The 17,120-nt window shown below is 48.1% G+C and overlaps 1 protein-coding gene across 1 annotated transcript; it reads right to left on the reverse strand.

The window, feature by feature from the left end:
* Positions 1-467: 467 nt before the first annotated feature.
* Positions 468-8,409, reverse strand: LOC123368350 (sulfotransferase 1C2-like). Its single transcript, XM_045013106.1, has 8 exons — positions 8,183-8,409; positions 6,628-6,844; positions 5,326-5,451; positions 5,159-5,256; positions 4,787-4,913; positions 3,850-3,944; positions 3,284-3,464; positions 468-2,628 (listed from the first exon to the last, which is right to left on the reverse strand). The coding sequence occupies exons 2-8, from the start codon at positions 6,794-6,796 to the stop codon at positions 2,516-2,518; spliced, it is 909 nt and encodes a 302-aa protein (XP_044869041.1). The 5' UTR covers positions 6,797-6,844; positions 8,183-8,409; the 3' UTR covers positions 468-2,515.
* Between the last annotated feature and the right edge of the window lie 8,711 nt (positions 8,410-17,120).

Consider the following 17,120-nt stretch of genomic DNA (forward strand, 5'->3'; position numbering starts at 1 on the left):
AAGGGGAGGCTGGGAGCCAAGACTCCTAGATTTTATCCTTAAAGAGCTGGGATGCCCCACACCAGAGGTGGCTGCATCTCAGCCTGGGGCAAGCCATCCCTGTGCCGTGTTTCTGTGAGGCTTTTACCTAACACCCCAATAAAAGAAAAAGGTTCTCTCGATTCCAAAGAATCAAGCCCCAGACCCAGGTCAATATACACATCAGATCTTACTCACAAATCATGCTGTTGCCAATCCTTCAGAATCTAAAATCTACCTTCCCCACCCCACTGTCAGCTGCACCTCAGCACCAAATGAGTGAGTCATTAGTATACTGCCTGTGAAGGTGATCCTGAAGGATTCCTAGAACACCGTGTAGGGAGAAGGGAGGTGGTGTTAATCTGAAAACCATCTGTTTTTACTTAGGATTTGTCCAACAGCCGATTGTGAGCATAAACAGAATTAGAATGAGATTAAACTAAGACCATTCATATTTTATTATTTTCACACTTGATAGCAAAAAAATAAATCACTTGCACTCAGATCACTTATTGTCACCACTAGGCTATGCTTTGCAGTCCACTCATTATCAGTTACTTGTCTTGTGTGAGACATAGAGACTAATTGAGAGGAGAGGGTCAGGTTTTTAGGTTGATCAGATGATATTCACCCAGACCTTCAAGGATTCTGGACCCAAATCGCTTACTGGAAGAAGCGTGACTTGCTACCTTTTTATAAATTTTATTAAAGCCACTTGAACCCCCTCCTACCAAAGTTAAGCTATTATTACTAACGTAAAATCAAACTACAAATAAAAGCAATACAACTGGAGCTGGCTGGAAAACAGGATTTCCCGTGGGAAGGTCCAACATCTTGACACTGAATTTTGTTGCCGATCCAGATAAGCAGTTACAGCTTTTCTGGAAAGGAAATTTCAAAAAGACATTTTTGATTCAGAAGCCTGCACACAACCTGATCAGAATGTTTTGATAACTCAATGATAAAGTTAGTACAACAACTAATAAATATAAGGTGATACGAAACAAGCAAGTCGAAATGCTCCATTTTGATTCAGAATTGTGTTGAGATTTTTTTCCATCAAAAGCTTAGCTGAGAACAAAACCTTTCAATTTGGATCAACACACCATTGATGGAAAACTCTTCTGTCAAGATTTTTTTGCGGGGGGGGGGCAGCGTTAATTACAACTGCCAAATCAAAGTCAAATCAACAAATTAATCTCAACACCTGATCATCAAAAAGAATTCTGGAGATAAAAAAATGCTTTATCAATTCTAAAAGAGGTTTTTAAAAGATGTCAGCTGGCTGTAGGGTTAGAAACCCCAATGACAGAGTTCTCTTTCTGTACCCTAAGAAAGCAGATCACCCTTAACTGCATTCCCAGCTCCTGGTCCATTACAGTCAACTGAGGTTAATGAAAGGGCAAGCGACAGTTTTAAAAAAAGCAATCACTTTGTTCTGCACGGTTCAGTGGTGAGGAGAAATCAGGCCCCGTTTCCCCAGCCCAGCTGCGTCAGAACCCACAGGGGAAGTAATAGTTGTTTCAGGAATTAACTGAGAAGTACATTGATGTTACTCCTTCGACCCCGGCGACTGCGATTACCTAAAAGGGGATTTAGAGCAGAGATGACAGTGGGTGAGCAACAGTGGGTGAGGGATTATAGCTGGCTTCAGCAGCGTTACTGAGCATGCTCAGTACAAGGCAAGCAGCAAATCGGGGGAGGTGGGGGGCAGCGGCGTGTGATCCTGCATGCCCCCTTGCACACATCACCTAGCTTTAGAGACATGCAATAGAGAATATAGTGATTTAATTTCCCCTCTTTCCAATGGGGATCACAGTTAGGGAAAGTGGCTTATCTAAGGTCAAACAGTGAGTTGGGGGAAGAGCTGAGGCTAGACCCCAGGTGTCCTGACTCCCAGCCCACTACACTAACTCACTAGACCCCACTCCCCTCCCAGACTTAGGGATAGAACCCAGGAATCTGGACTCTCAGGCTACCTAACCCGACTACATATCCCATGATGCACCATGGCCCAGAGTCCCAGGATGCACTCAAGAAGAGGGGAAGACTATGGTCTGTCATGGGAGACGTAGTCCAGCCAGGAAGTCTGATGCATATAGGAGAATGGGAGCATGAGGCACCCAAACAACAACAACTCCCATAAGGAAGCATTTCTAAATTAAAATTTGGTGGAATTCAGGCTTTTGCCAAAAAAAAAAAAAAAAAGGATTTTCCATGGGAGGAAATAGCTCCCATTTTCCAGCCAGTTGTAAAGATGGGCCATGGTGGGTCAGGAGGAGGGAAGAAGATGAGAAAATGGGACAGAGAGGGCAGGGTTATACAGTGGAAGAACCCACACCGCTGCCCCACAGAAAAGCCCTGGGGTTTGGCTGAGCCTGGGAGTGGTCCATGGCAGAAGGTCTGTCCCCTTGGAAAAGACTGGTAGAGATTCAGAGGCCTACAGGGGTGGCTGTGGCAGGCTGGGTGGATCCTGCCAGGCTCAGAGGCCGGGGCCTCAGAGCTCCATGCAGAAGGTCAGATTGGTCCCAGCCATCTTCTCCTCATAGTCGTCGTCAAAGCGCTCATTCTGTGCCACAGTGAAGTGGTTCTTCCAGTCCCCAACAGTCCCTGTGAACAACAGAGATGCAGAGACAGAAGTCGCCATGCAAGGGGAAGGGCTTGGACTTTCGACACAGCCAGCATCTGGACCAGGCCTCTCACAGCTGCCAAGGCACTGCTCTGGGGAAGCTCACAGCTCCCAAGGCCTTGCTGAGCACTGCTGAGAGTCAAGCAGGGCAAGGCCCCAAACCACTATAGACGTTTAAATGCCCTTCTGAAGTGAGTTGGTGGAAGAACTGAGGATAGAACCCAGGAGTCCTGACTAGACCCCACTCCCCTCCCAGCCCTAGGGATAGACCCCAGGAATCTGGACTCCCAGGCTATCTAACTGGACTACATATCCCATGATGCACCATGGCCCAGAGTCCCAGGATGCACTCAAGAAGAGGGGAGGACTGCGATCTATCATGGGAGATGTAGTCCAGCCAGGAAGCCTGAGCCATATAGGGGAACGGGAGCATGAGGTACCCAAACCACAACTCCCCTTTTTAAATGCCCTTCTGAAGCTTAACAGTCAGCCAAGGTCCAGACAGGAACAGGGCGTATACAGCCTGTCTCAGAAGTGTGTTACTTTCAGGTGGGGGGGGGGGGGGTGTCACACACCCATCGCCAGCAGGGGGCGCCCTGGAGCCCATTCCAGAGGGAGGTCTCAGGGCTGTGTTACCTTTGCGCATGAACGGGGAGATGGACTGGTCCATGATGGACACGGGGATGCCGGAGCGGTTAGCCAGGGGATTGTCCTTCATGACGTCGAATGTCGTGTGATAGACGATCTTCTCCAGAAGCTCCTGGTCCAGGTTCTTCCCCAGGAACTGGGCCACCTTCTGGATCTCACGCTTCAGGTCCTGTGGGGAAGGCACTGCTCTGAGGAAGCTCACAGTGCTACAACCCCTGCTAGGCAGTGTCTGGGCACTGCTCTGAGGAAGCTCACAGCACTAGAGGCCCTACCAGTCCATGGCAATACTGTCTGGAAGTTAATTGAGCTCACAGCCCTGGAATCTAGAGCAGGGCACTGCTTGCAGGGAAGTTCGCAGCGCTGTGCTCCTCAGCAGGGCACTGCTGCAGAGAAGCTCACAGCTTTGGAATCCCATCTCCTGTTCCCTTTAAAGATAAGCTGGGAAGGGTTCATTTCTCCCCTCCATCCCATGAGGAGTCCCCTATACTGCCATTTCAAAGTGCCTATGGGGCTCGCACCTCAGCCCGCCGGAATCCCCCCCCAGAGCCGCTCACCTTCTTCATGTCCTCGTAGAAGAGGAAGAGCACGCAGTGCATGTCCTTTACCTTCCACCAGCCCTTCACGTGGTCATGCCACGGACCCCAGCCCACTGCAGCAGAGAGAGCAGGGAGACAGCCCCATGAGCACAAGCAGGGCAGCGGAGCAGTGTGTGTGTGGGGGGGGTTCCCCAGCAGGGCTCGCTCTCTGAGACCACAGGGGCACTAGGGGGATCCCAGAGCTGAGAGCGCAGGGGTGTGGTCTCCCCACCAGGGGACAATCTCCCCAGGATTGGGGTCACTGGATGGGACCCCAGAGCTGAGACCGTGTGGGTGGGGTGTCTCCCCAGCAGGGGACAATCTCTCCAGGATTGGGGTCCCTGGGGGGGACCCCAGGGCTGAGACCGTGTGGGTGGGGTGTCTCCCCAGCAGGGACAATCTCCCCAGGATTGGGGTCACTGGGGGGGACCCCAAGGCTGAGACCGTGTGGGTGGGGTGTCTCCCCACCAGGGGACAATCTCCCCAGGATTGGGGTCCCTGGGGGGGGACCCCAGGGCTGAGACTGTGTGGGTGGGGTGTCTCCCCAGCAGGAGGTGCTCTGCCCAGGCTGGGAGCTTAGGGGGGGATCCCATAGCTGAGGGTACGGGGGCTCTCCCCAGCAGGAGGAGGAGCTCTAGGGGGACTCAAGGGCTTAGGGCACAAGGATGGGGGGGTCTCCCCAGCAGGGTGTGCTCTCTCTGGGATGGGGAGCTCAAGGGGGGGGGGACCTCAGGACTGAGAGTACATGGCTGGGGACATCTCCCCAGCAGAGGGTGCTCACCCCAGGGTGGGATATTCTAGGGGGTTCCCCTGGGCTGAAAGGGTGGGATGACTCCCAGCAGCGGTGCTCACCCCAGGACGGACAACAGGAAGAGGAATTTCTGAATGCCAAGCCAAGGAGCTGGGCTGAACTGACCTTTGCCCGCCATGAACATCTCAAAGTACTCGTGCCAGGGGCCCGGGTCAGGCACCACCTTGCTCATTCTCTGGAAGTGGTAGTAGGAGACCATGCAGTCCTTGGCATTACGAGCCACGTACAGGAACTGGGTGGATGGGGCAGGAACGAGAGAGGGAGAGGGGTTTGCTATTGGTCACTGCTGCAGGGTGAGGGGGTCTCTAAGCTCAAGTTTAGAGGGGAGGGGGTTACCTTACACCTCTGCTCCCAGCTGTTGAATACCCACACAGCAGCCCTGCACAGGGATCACTCACCTAGCCCTGAAATGCAGCCACCTCTGGGGCGGGGCGCAGTGGCTGCCATTGTGGGCATGGTGCTTAGAGGAAGGATTACCTTACACGGCTGTTCCCAAAAGGATGGAGGCAGCAGTTTGACGGGGAGGTGGGTTTTCAGGGTCCGTGGCGAGGGCATGGCTTCAGCCTGTTCCACACCTGCAGGCAGGAGTGAGGTTCAGATGTTGTGCGTGAAGAACCAGCCCCACCCAGCCCAGCAGCACTTACCTGAGGGTTGGGGCGGACGAGCCCACTCGATGAAGGGGTGCCGGTGGTGGATGGGGGCACGCTTGCACTTCTCCAAGTCCCCATCCTGCTGGATCATGTCTACTATCTCCTGGATCCACGTTGTGCCTTCCCACCAGGAAAGGAGTGGATTTGAGTGTTTATTCCAACCAAACCTGCTGTGCCCATCTTGTTAAGGAGATTGGGTTTACTGGCTGCCTTGGCTAGTGGATAAAACACCAGACTTGAGAGACCTGGGTTCTAGTCTTGGCCAGCTGGGAGATGTTGGAGAAGTCACTTTCCCTCTTTGTGCCTCAGTTTCCCCATCCCTAAATTAGGATACTGATGCCAACCTCCTGTGCAAAGTGCTCTGAGACGTGATGACAGAAAATGCTATATAAGAACTAGGGATATTTCATTCAGACTGAATGACGGAGCAACTAAATGCTCTTTTGCTTAGTGATAGCTGAAACAAAGGAAAAGGCCACCCTGGGGACAGATAATGAAAGCCACTGCTCAAAGGCTAGACTGAATGCAAATACAGGAGGCTGGGGATCGCCTCACTTGATTGCAGTTGTGTGTCTAAAAGAGAAGCCAGCAGCAAGCAAGCCCCAGAGACAAAGCTAAGCAAGAGAGAGCTTTTGGGCAGAGGGTTGGCTGGAAAAGAGTCTTGGAATTGTAAGCAAAGAACCAGTCCCCTGTGGTTTGATCCCTGCTGTGCTCAGGTCAGAGGACTCTCTATATTCCTTGTAAATAAACAGAACTGCATCAAAGAAATACCAGTTCCAGTGTTAGTTTCTCTTTCTAACCAAAAGAACCCACAGGACCCTAATAATTCACTATCCCCTTAAGTCAAAAAGGCGTAACAATGTATTCTCCATGTATAGGGTGACCAGACAGCAAGTGTGAAAAATCGGGACAGGGATGGGGGTTTATAGGAGCCTATATAAAAAAAAAGACCCAAAAAATTGGGACTGTCCCTATAAAATCGGGACATCTGGACACCCTCTCCATGTATCTTCTCAAAGGGTACGTCTGTACCAGGGGTAGGCAACCTATGGCCCGTGTGCCGAAAGCGGCACGCGAGCTGATTTTCAGTGGCACTCACACTGCCCGGGCCCTGTCCTGACAGTCCTTCGCATGATGCCTGACCAGTCGTCTACCACCTCCAAGGCTCTTCTATTGAATCTTCCCTACCACAGCGGCAGAAGCCCTTTAACGATGCTCCCAGCCACAGGAATGGGCGTACATTGAGTCTCCGTGCTCCCAACTTTCTCTATAGCCTTCCCCTCAGCAAACACCCACCTGCTTTGGGGTAGGTGCAGATGAGCAGATCGTCGGGCCTGGCTTGGAAACTCTGGATCCGCTGCCATTCATTACAGGTGGCCTGGGAGAGCAGAATCCCCTCCACTTCGCCCAGTTCTGGACGTCCCGCTTTTTCCGGCGTGAGCGCTTTAGTCTGTTCTTCGGACATAGTGTATCGCAGACTAGATGATCATCCAGCACTGAAATGCAGCCGCCTCTGGGGTGAGGCACAGCAAGTATTAAACACTCTCTAGTGTCCTGGCTGAGATGCTGAAAAAATAACTATCAAGTATTTGTCTCCCATTTAAGCAGTGCCTAGATACCAACCGTGTAAACCGAGCCAGGGATCAGAGAGATAAGAAAGATTCTCTCCTTCTCCCATCAGCAGTAACAGGCCTTCAGTCTGAACTCAGTTAAGAAAAAAGAACAACCTGTGTGTGATGCAGGAGTCAGATTCGAGTCTGGCTCAGATCTTGACTCCCCGATGCTAACAGAGTAAAACCGCTGTTAAAGCAGCAAGACAGGACTCACACAGAGAGCAAAACAGTTGAGCAAAAAGCTGGCATTTGAAAATAACAGTTATTTCATTTGTACATTTTAAGTCAGTGTTGAGGACGGGTGGATCTGTGAGTAGGGCAGCAGCCTTTGCCTCAGAAGACCTCGTTCAATTGCCAGATTTCCCGTGTCATCTTGGGCAAATCGCTTAGTCTGTCTGGGTACGTCTACCCAGCAGAAAAAACACACGCAGCAGGGAGTCTCAGAGCCTGAGCCTACACACTTGGGCGTGTGCTACAGGGCTAAAAAGAACATGTAGATGTTCCCATCAGGGTTCTGAAACCTAGCAAAGGGGGTGGAACTCAGAGCCGGAGAAGGAATGCTTGTGTGGCTGTTTTTAGCCCTGTAGCATGAGCCTGGGTATATAGATCCAGACTTGGAGACGTGCTCCTGTGGATTTATTTTGCAGCGTAGCTGTACCCTCTGTGCCTCAGTTTCCCATCTGTAAAATGGGTATAATAGCCCTGCCCTGCCCCACAGAGGTGTCTGAGTGCGAATACATTAAAGATTGCGAGGTGCTCGGCTACTAGGACAATTGGGGCATATAAACACCATAGATACAGTATATAATTTCATTAATAAGCCTCTGTTTTGCAGATGAGGGTGTAAAGGCCCAGAGACGTCCAACTCCATTCGATCTGGCCCAGCCAGAGGAGAAATTCACAAACAGAATTTGCCCAGCAAGTCAGTGGCAAAGAGACACCCCAGGCGTCCTGACTCCAACAGACCCACTCATTTCTCAGGTAACACTCATGCCTTAAACTGTCTTTTCTTTTGCTCATTTGATTGATCCCAGCTGAACTGTAGTAACCAGAGAATCCCAATCTGTAGTCAATTATCCCCAAACTCTGGGAGTGATCAGTTCATCTCTTGCAATAACTCCTTTAAAACGAAGGCCCCTGTTACACCATAAAGTTAGAGAATTTAAATATGGATTTTACTGTTGGCTTTTTAGTGGATCTGAGCCAAGATTCCCACCTGCAGCTCCTCAGCTTTTTACCTTCCGCCTGTTGTCTTGACAAAGCTCCTCCAGCCTCCTTCTCACCTCCGATGGTTGACGGAGATGGTCAGACGGGGTCTATAAAGCTGCTTAATCTGGATACTGAACTTTCTCTTGCTGGGGAGCAAAATTTCCTTCTTGATCAGTTAGGCAAAGCCCCAGCACTGCTCTTAGCAGGCAGCATTTTTAATCCGAGTTGGTCAGTTTCACATGACTCTGCAGTTTCTGTTCCTCACCCATCTGCTGCAGAGTCCTGCAGCTGTTCTTTGAACCCATGGCATGGCCCCTCCACCCGCAGGAAGCGCTAATGTGAATTTAATGGGCATTCTCGAAGCCGGGAAGAGTCAAAGAGCACAGATTGGATCGTACAGAGGCAGTGGGGTTTATTTAGCTACAGCAGGGGAGCGGGGTCTAGTGGATCAGAGCAGGGGTTGGAAATCAGGACTCCTGTGGTCTGTTCTCAACTCTGGGAGGAACTGTGACTCCAATCCTGCTGTGAGCTAGAGCTAGTCCCCAGATATCCTGAACGCCCAGCCTCCCCACGCAGCTTTAACCCACTACACCCCACTCCCCTCCCAGAGCTGGGGATAGAACCCAGGAGTCCTGGCTAGCCCCCACCCTCCAGCTCTAACCCACGAGACCCCACTCCCCTCCCAGAGCTGGGGATAGAACCCAGGAATCCTGGCTCCCAGCCTCCCCTGCTCTAACTCACCAGAGTCGGGATAGAACCCAGGAGTCCTGGCTCCTAGCCCCCCCTGCTCTAACCCACTAGATCCCACTCCGCTCCCAGAGCTGAGGATAGAACCCAGGAGTCCTGGCTCCCAGCCTCCCCTGCTCTAACCCACCAGAGTCCGGATAGAACCCAGGAGTCCTGGCTCCCAGCCCCCGCTGCTCTAACCCACCAGAGTCGGGATAGAACCCAGGAGTCCTGGCTCCCAGCCTCCCCTGCTCTAACCCACTAGACCCCACTCCCCTCCCAGAGCTAAACAGCTTGAACCAGACACATCCATTCCATTCAGACCAGGTAACCGTGTGTGTCCTGTTTTCGGGACTGCTGTGTACAGATCTAGAAGAAGACACCTGTGGAGTAGGACACCGACTCCATTGAGACCACACACCCACTAGGCACCTTGATGAGACTCAGCTTTAAATCTTAAGGAGCTCCCTTGTGCCGAATTGACTGATATTTATTGCCACACAGTGCAGCTGTCTGTTCCCCGATTTAGCCCAGAGGGAAACAGGAGACAGTTCAGGGGTTCAAACTCTATCCCAGGGGTAGGCAGCCTATGGCACGCGTGTCAAAGGTGGCACGCGAGCTGATTTTCGGGGCACTCATACTGCCTGGGTCCTGGCCACCGGTCCGGGGGTGGGGGGGGTGGGGGGCTCTGCATTTTAATTTAATTTTAAATGAAGCTTCTTAAATATTTTAAAAACCATATTTACTTCACAAACAACAATTGTTTAGTTCTATATTATAGACTTGTAGAAAGAGATCTTCTAACAATGTTACAATGTATGACTGGCGCACGGACCCTTAAATCTGAAAGGCTGAGACACAATTACGTACCTAGACTCCGAGGAGCAGGGCAGTCGAGCTGTGCCATGCGATCCAGCAGGGAGTGGCCTTATCGAGGGCTCCTTCTTGTTCAAATACCCTGCTGCTGGCATGATTGACGGCCCCTGAATCCAAACAGCTTCTGCCCACCACGCACCCACTTCCTGACCCAGAGCACCTGTGTTTGAATTGTCTAATCAGGGCGGCGGTATCACGCCCTACACAAGGAACCGTGGGGACGCATTGGCTAGGCCAACAGGGCTCTGTCAGAACCATTCTCCTGAGCCAAACGGGGTTGGGCTGGCCAGGGGCAGGCGGGAAAGGGGGCTGATAGCGCAGTTCCTTGGAGTCAGGCGCTAGGGGGCGCTGTGCTGCAGGGAGCAGGGTGCAGGCACTTCCCCCTCGCACTCAGTACAGTCCCCAATGCCCACGTGATGATAAGAGGCGCTCTCCTGAGGCAGACAGTGCTGACTCCAGTGTGGCACTAGGGGGCGCTGTGCTGCAGGGAGTGGGATGGAGGGGGCTCAGTAGGGGGCGCTTTCCCCTGGCTGTCAGTGCTGATCTCAATGCTGCGCTACGGGGTGCTACGAGCGATTCATAGTCTGCCTCTGCAGCCCTTCCAGTACAGAATTGTTCCCTACAATCAGCTTTCCAAGGCTTTGCTCAATCTTAAATTTTAAATGGCACCAGGTCCCAGCCCTGGTCTTGGGAGGCGATTCCTGACTCTAATGCATCCCACAAGGGGTTTTCCTGATATTCTGTTCAAATCCCCCCTCCTGGAATTTGATGCTGATTGCTACCTGTGCTGGGGTGTGCCTGGGCCTTCGTCGCCCCCTGCTGGAGAACCCCCGGTCCTACTACACCCTGCCCCACACAAACAGCGGCAGAGGAAGGACCTCTAGGTCTGCCTAGAGAGGCTGCACGGATGCTGTCATAACTCTAAAGGGAAGGGTAACAACCCTCCTGTGTACAATACTATAAATTCCCTCCTGGCCAGAGACACCAAAATCCTTTTACCTGTAAAGGGTTAAGAAGCTCAGGTAACCTGGCTGACACCTGACCCAAAGGACCAATAAGGGGACAAGATACTTTCAAATCTTGGGGTGGGGGAAGGCTTTTGTTTGTGCTCTTTGTTTTGGGGGTTGTTTGCTCTTGGGACTAAGAGGGACTAGACATCAATCCAGGCTCTCCAAATCTTTCTGAACCAGTCTCTCATATTTCAAACTCGTAAGTAACAACCAGGCAAGGTGTGTTAGTTTTATCTTTGTTTTCTCAACTTGTAAATGTTCCTTTGCTAGAGGGAGGTTTATCCCTGTTTTGCTGTAACTTTGAACCTAAGGCTAGAGGGGGTTCCTCTGGGCTCTATGAATCTGAATACCCTGTAAAGTTAATTTCCATCCTGATTTTACAGAGATGATTTTTACCTTTTCTTTAATTAAAATTCTTCTTTGAAGAACCTGATTGATTTTTCATTGTTTTAACCATTTGTGCTCAGCATACGCCGTAACAGCAGTGTGTTTGCCACAAGAGGAAATTGAATAGTTAAACGCCAATGGGCCATGCGTTTTTGCCCAGGTGGCAAACCTCACGAGGGAGGACTCAGGTAGCCTTGTGAGTAAGAATGTTTAAGGGAAGAGACCAGGAAGGGTGGGGGCTAGTTGAGAAGCCCACCCTCCTAGCTAAACTGGTAGTGGAACAAGCCGGTGCCCATGGAAGGGACGGTTCAGCGAGGAAAGCAGAATCGGGCCCAAGCGGGCAGGCAACAGATAGAGAGATTGGAAAACAGGTTGGAAATTTTGAGGGCATAGTGGAAGGAAGGAGTAAGTAAGTATAAGCGTGGAGATTTCAAATACCCAGGACAATACTTGAAATGGTGATTTGAGTTGATAAAAAGTGGCGCTGGGAGACAAGCAAGTGATTTAAGGAAAAAGTGAGAAGGAAAAAACAGAACAAATTAACTGGAAAAAAAATAGCTAGCAAGCTCAGTCCAAAGATAAGATGCTGGCCCCATTCAAGGACACTGTTCACAGCTAAGGATTGGCTAACAACCAAGAAAAGGGGGAGGGAGGAGGCTTGAATGTGCCCAAGCAGCTGTAAAATCTGCAAAACACTGCCAGGCATTAATGAAATGTGTTAGATTTCTTTTCTCACAGATAAAGAAGTGCTACCCAAAGACCCTAGCAGCCCTGCCACTCCTTGGAACCAGGAGACTGGATCTATGTAAAGGTCCACCAACAAAAGACTGCTTTGGCTCCATGCTGGAAAGGCCCTTTCCAAGTCCTGCTAACTACCAACACCGCTGTGAAGTGCCAAGGACTGTCTGCTTGGACCCATGCTTCTCACTGCAAAAAGACCCCTCCACCTCGGGAGGATCCTCCTACTGATGATTAGCCTATTTCTCCTTCTAGCTCTGCTGTGCCTTCTGGACAGCAGGGAAAAAGGATAAGGTGAAGTGCTAGTAACCTCTCCCTTGTCCACTGACAGACCTACTGTGCCTTTGGATTTTTCTAGAAGAAGCAAAACCATTACAGGGTGATGTGCTGGTAACCTCTCCCCTGTAGGATGCTGAACCACGATTGCTTCAGGAAAGAAGGAACACTCGCTCCACTGAAATTGCCAAAGTCCAGGAATTCCTGACTACAAAGGACATTAAGAACTGACCCTCGTGAAGAAACAAAGAATTATTCACTGGCAGGAAGAAATTTGTGGGACCCCTGCTTGGGAATGTGGTATTGATTGGATGTTGGGGTTTATTCTATAGTCTGCGCCCTGTGTTTTGGATAAATCCTTCAGCATGTATTGCCTCTCTAATTGGATTTTAAATGACAAGTACCAAAGGCACCTTGTTGCCACTGCCCCTGCCATCTCCTCCATTACACTATTACCCCTGAAATACATCAAAATAAAGACAATGCCATATACCAATGGCCAAGGCCTTCACACTTTAGTGATTTATTTAAAGATTGTGTGGAAAAAAGAAAAAATATGTTTAAAGTTCAGGATATCCCATATAAGCAAACAATTGAGTGGAAAACAAATGGATCAGTGGAAATATATGATATCACTACAAATGAACCCCAAGAATCTGTAATTGAAATTGATGGGTTCCATAGTGAAGTAGCTATGATGGCTGTTCTTGGAGTTTGCAATGTGTTAGATGAAAGAGGCCCTTATTGTTATTTAGTCACCCAATTAGTGAATAATCAAACTAATACCCAAAGAGTTTGTTCTGCCACAGGAAATTTCACCTGTATAGAAACCATTCCAGTGACTAATAATGTAACCTGTACCTTATTGCAATACACCCCCTCCTATGCTATTAATGTTAATGCCTCTTGAAAGTACCTGAGAGTAGTTAAATAACAGATGTGATATAGTACTACACCAAAGAGAGATGTATGAGGCTATCGATGGACTGTGATTACTACTACACTGGGACGGTCAAATTTACGTTGCCCTTATCCAGTTTCCAGATCTCCTCTACATACCCAAATTGCTCACAAGGGGCTGCCATTAGATTAACACTACAGAGGACCTGGGTTATTTCCTCTAGAAAGAAGAGGGACTTGACCATTTCCTTATGGGATGGGGCCAATAGTGCAGCAGCAGTTTGGAATATTTTTAAGAACCAAGAACATGATGAGAAATTGGGCCAACTAGAGCAGGCCACTGGCACAGCTAACCCAAGTACAGGCTGGAGTTGGTGAGTTACATGTTATTTCCACCCTTAGTTCTATGACCCAGAAGTTACTGACAGAGATGGTATTGAATATCACTGAGGCTGGGAAGGCATTGCAGTGGGATCTAGCATGTTCAGAAATTCAGGATTTCTTGAATGACCAGCTGATGGCCATTCGGAGTGATCTTGAGCACCAGGCATGGCCCACTGCCCTTACAAACACTTCAGGAGTACCATCTGATCTGTGGTCATGGAGACATACTTGGAGATTTTTAGGATGGAATTGTATATACTCACACTGCTCCTCCCAAGCATGTGGGCTAGTAGGAGGGGTGTGGGCTCCCACATACCGAATCCTGCCGGGTCCATGGGGAGGATGCATTTGGGACTGGATTATTCACTGTGACATCTGGGAGATTAGACCACCTGGTATACCTGACTGATTTATAGTCAGTGCCCTTAGAATAACACCTGACATTTGGATAGGAATAGGGAGTCAGTGGACATTTTGGCTGTTAGAACCCCCACAGCTTCAGTGTATACGTAAACTGAAGCCAGGGGAACTTGTCACTGTTCATGACAATGTTTGTTGGGAAGGTAGGGAACAAGGAACTACCGTGACAGGAAACTACTTTTTCAAGCTAATAATAGCTGTGTATGTTAAAGCCAACCACTTTGCGAGATATACATTTTAATCTCACTACTGCTGCAGGCAATCATATTATTTACTGGCCTGCAGATAGAATTTCACAAGTAGCCCTTAGGTTTCAGGTATCCTTTAATTGAACTAGTGTAGTGCCTGATTGATTTCAAAATTTGCTTTCACTGTTACCAGAGGTTCAAAAAATCTCTGAAGTACAAGGGCAAATTCATATGCTTCAAAATATATATATCAAGTTGATAAGAATGCCTTTCATACAGCTTATAGAGTGTCTACTTTATGTACTAAGTATGATGCATTGTGCTTTGTGACTAAAACTGTACAACAACCCCATCATATTATTATGGGAATGTTATTTTTTATATTGTTATTTAGTTTAGGATTATGTTGTTGTTGTGGTAAAGGATGTAATAATAATAATAATACCTTTCATGTCTAGGCTAATCATGCATTGTCATTACATCCAATCAAAACCCCTAAGGATGAAACATTTGATGTAGAATCTGAAATCCATGGCTTAATGCAAATAGAGGTTTGAGAATCTTTGTTGTACTAGAAGTACAAAAGAGGTGGGTGTGGAAACAGAGCAAGGCCTGACAGGGATTGGAAGGGGATTTCAATGCAAACAGTCACCTCTGTGAGCAAGAGTCAGGCTAGCTGTAACCCTAATAATGCGAGATTTGTACAAGTGAGGATTGTGTGAGGCGAGTGGGAAAGAACTGTGGGAGAAGTTGTTGCGAACTTGTGTAGATAAGATTTATTTTGACTCTAGTCCACATTCTGTGAGAAAAAATAAGTTATCAGGATGACCCATGTATAAACAGAATGCAGCTGTTGCTTATTATTGTATGTAACAAAAGGTATAAATGCTGCTGTAATTGTTTACCTGGAGAGAGACCTGCCTAGGAGGGGGAAACCCTGTGTCCTAGTGCACTCTCTCTCTCCACGCAATTGCTAGAGAAATAAAGTATCTGACTTTGCTGCACCCAACCAAAAAGTGAGAACTGAGTTTTTCCTCTGACGCTGGTTAGCAAGAAGCCACAAACACAATCCCCTTTAGGCATTCCAGCCCTTGATTCCCATCCAGACAAGTTGGTCTTGTACAGTGAGAGGTTACTGAAAACCCTATTCACTATAGATAAGCTTCTACCAATCCAAAAGATCAGCACTTACCCCCAGGTCAATCATATATTTCAGATCTTACCCAAATATCACACTGTCAGCCAATCCTTAGTAAACTAACTAAAGATTTATTAATACAAGAAAAGAATAGAGTTTTATAAATGGTTAAGAAATCATATGCACACAAATGACTGGAAAGTCCTTAGATCAGATTTGTAGCATTGACGGTGAATTTGCTGGTTGGCACACAAGTCTCTCTGGAATCATTCCAACAGGTCAGAATCCAAAGGGGAGCTTAGATGTAGAGTCTGTTAGAGCCTTTCCATGCATTTTCCAGGGTATTCCAAGTAACAGGCCTGATGTTTCTCTTTTATAGCTGCAGTTTTTGAGCACAGCATATAGCGGAAGATTTCTCTTCTTTGAGCCCACAAAGCCCAGCCTTTGAAGTGAACACTCTTATGCCTACGTAGCTAATTCCACTACATTGACTTGCAGATGGGAAATGCTGGTCATTCATTATAACAGGCAGAGATAAGCTGAAGACAATGTAGATAATATTATTAGCTTTCTGCAATGTCTCATATCTTTGGTCTTATTGTTGACCGAACAAAAGTCACATACATAATGTAAAAGGCAATTAAGACATGAAAGGGATTTATCATTTACACACTAATTTGGTTACATTGTTAAACTTCCAGCAGGATATAGGTACAACTATTTAGCATCTCTCTTGATTCCTATTACTAAAAACAAATGGGTTAGTGATTGCTGGTCTCTTTACATCAAGTCATTTTTGTCCTGATTACAATTCTATTGCCTTTTGTTGCATTGTTATGGGTCATACACAGGTTAGTTGGTTTGCCAGCATAACAATCTCCACCTATCAGCTTCATAGGAAACCCTTCCATCATCACCTGAGCTGATATCCTGGGAAATGGAGCTAAAATATTAAGAAGTCAAAGTAAATTCATCCTTTAACCATTGAGCTTTCAGCCTCAGATTTTAAGGCCAGAGGGGACCATCATGATCATCTAGTCTGACCTCCTGCACATCACAGGCCATAGAACGTCACCTACCCACTCCTGTAATAGACTCAGAACCTCTGGCTGAGTTACTGAAGTCCTGAAATCCATGGTTTAAAGACTTCAAGTTACAGAGAATACACCATTTAGACTAGTTCAAACCAGCAAGTGACCCGTGCCCCATGCTGCAGAGGAAGGCAAAAAAACCCCAGGGTCTCTGCCAATCTGACCTGGGGGAAAATTCCTTCCTGACCCCAAACATGGCGATCAGTTAGACCCTGAGCATGTGGGTAAGATGCACCAGCCAGACCCCTAGGAAAGAATTCTCTGTAGTAACTCAGAGCCCTCCCCATCTAGTGTCCCATCACAGGCGGTTGGATGTATTTTCTACTAGCGGTTGTGAATGAGCCATATGCCATTGTGGGCAATCTCATCATACCATCACCTCCAGAAATTTATCAAGCTCAGTCTTGAAACAAGTTAGCTTTTTTGCCCTCACTACTTGCTTTGGAAGACTGTCCCAGAACTTCACTCCACTGATGGTAAGAAACCTTGTAACACTCCATTTCATGCATGAAATGCTCCACCTCTAAGAAACCAGCAGATATTAGTTTATTTAGTTTTGACAAATGTTGTTCTTGTTGCAGTTTCTATCATGTCTTGGACATGTATGTTTTTTTGCTTTCCTCCCTGCCCCCTTCCAACTCACAGTCTAGAAAATTCTCCCCGCCCCCCACAATATAATCTAGGCTAAATTTCATCCATTTCAAGAAGTAGTGTATTTCCACCTTAGAGAATTGTCTTATTCCAGTGATGAATTTAACCATTCCCCCAGTTGAGTCATATTGATTCCATTCTGTATGTATCTCCAAGGGGCTCTTTTTCAGATGATGTTTAGC

The sequence above is a fragment of the Mauremys mutica genome, chromosome 4, assembly GCF_020497125.1.
Source record: "Mauremys mutica isolate MM-2020 ecotype Southern chromosome 4, ASM2049712v1, whole genome shotgun sequence".
NCBI lineage: Eukaryota > Metazoa > Chordata > Testudines > Geoemydidae > Mauremys > Mauremys mutica.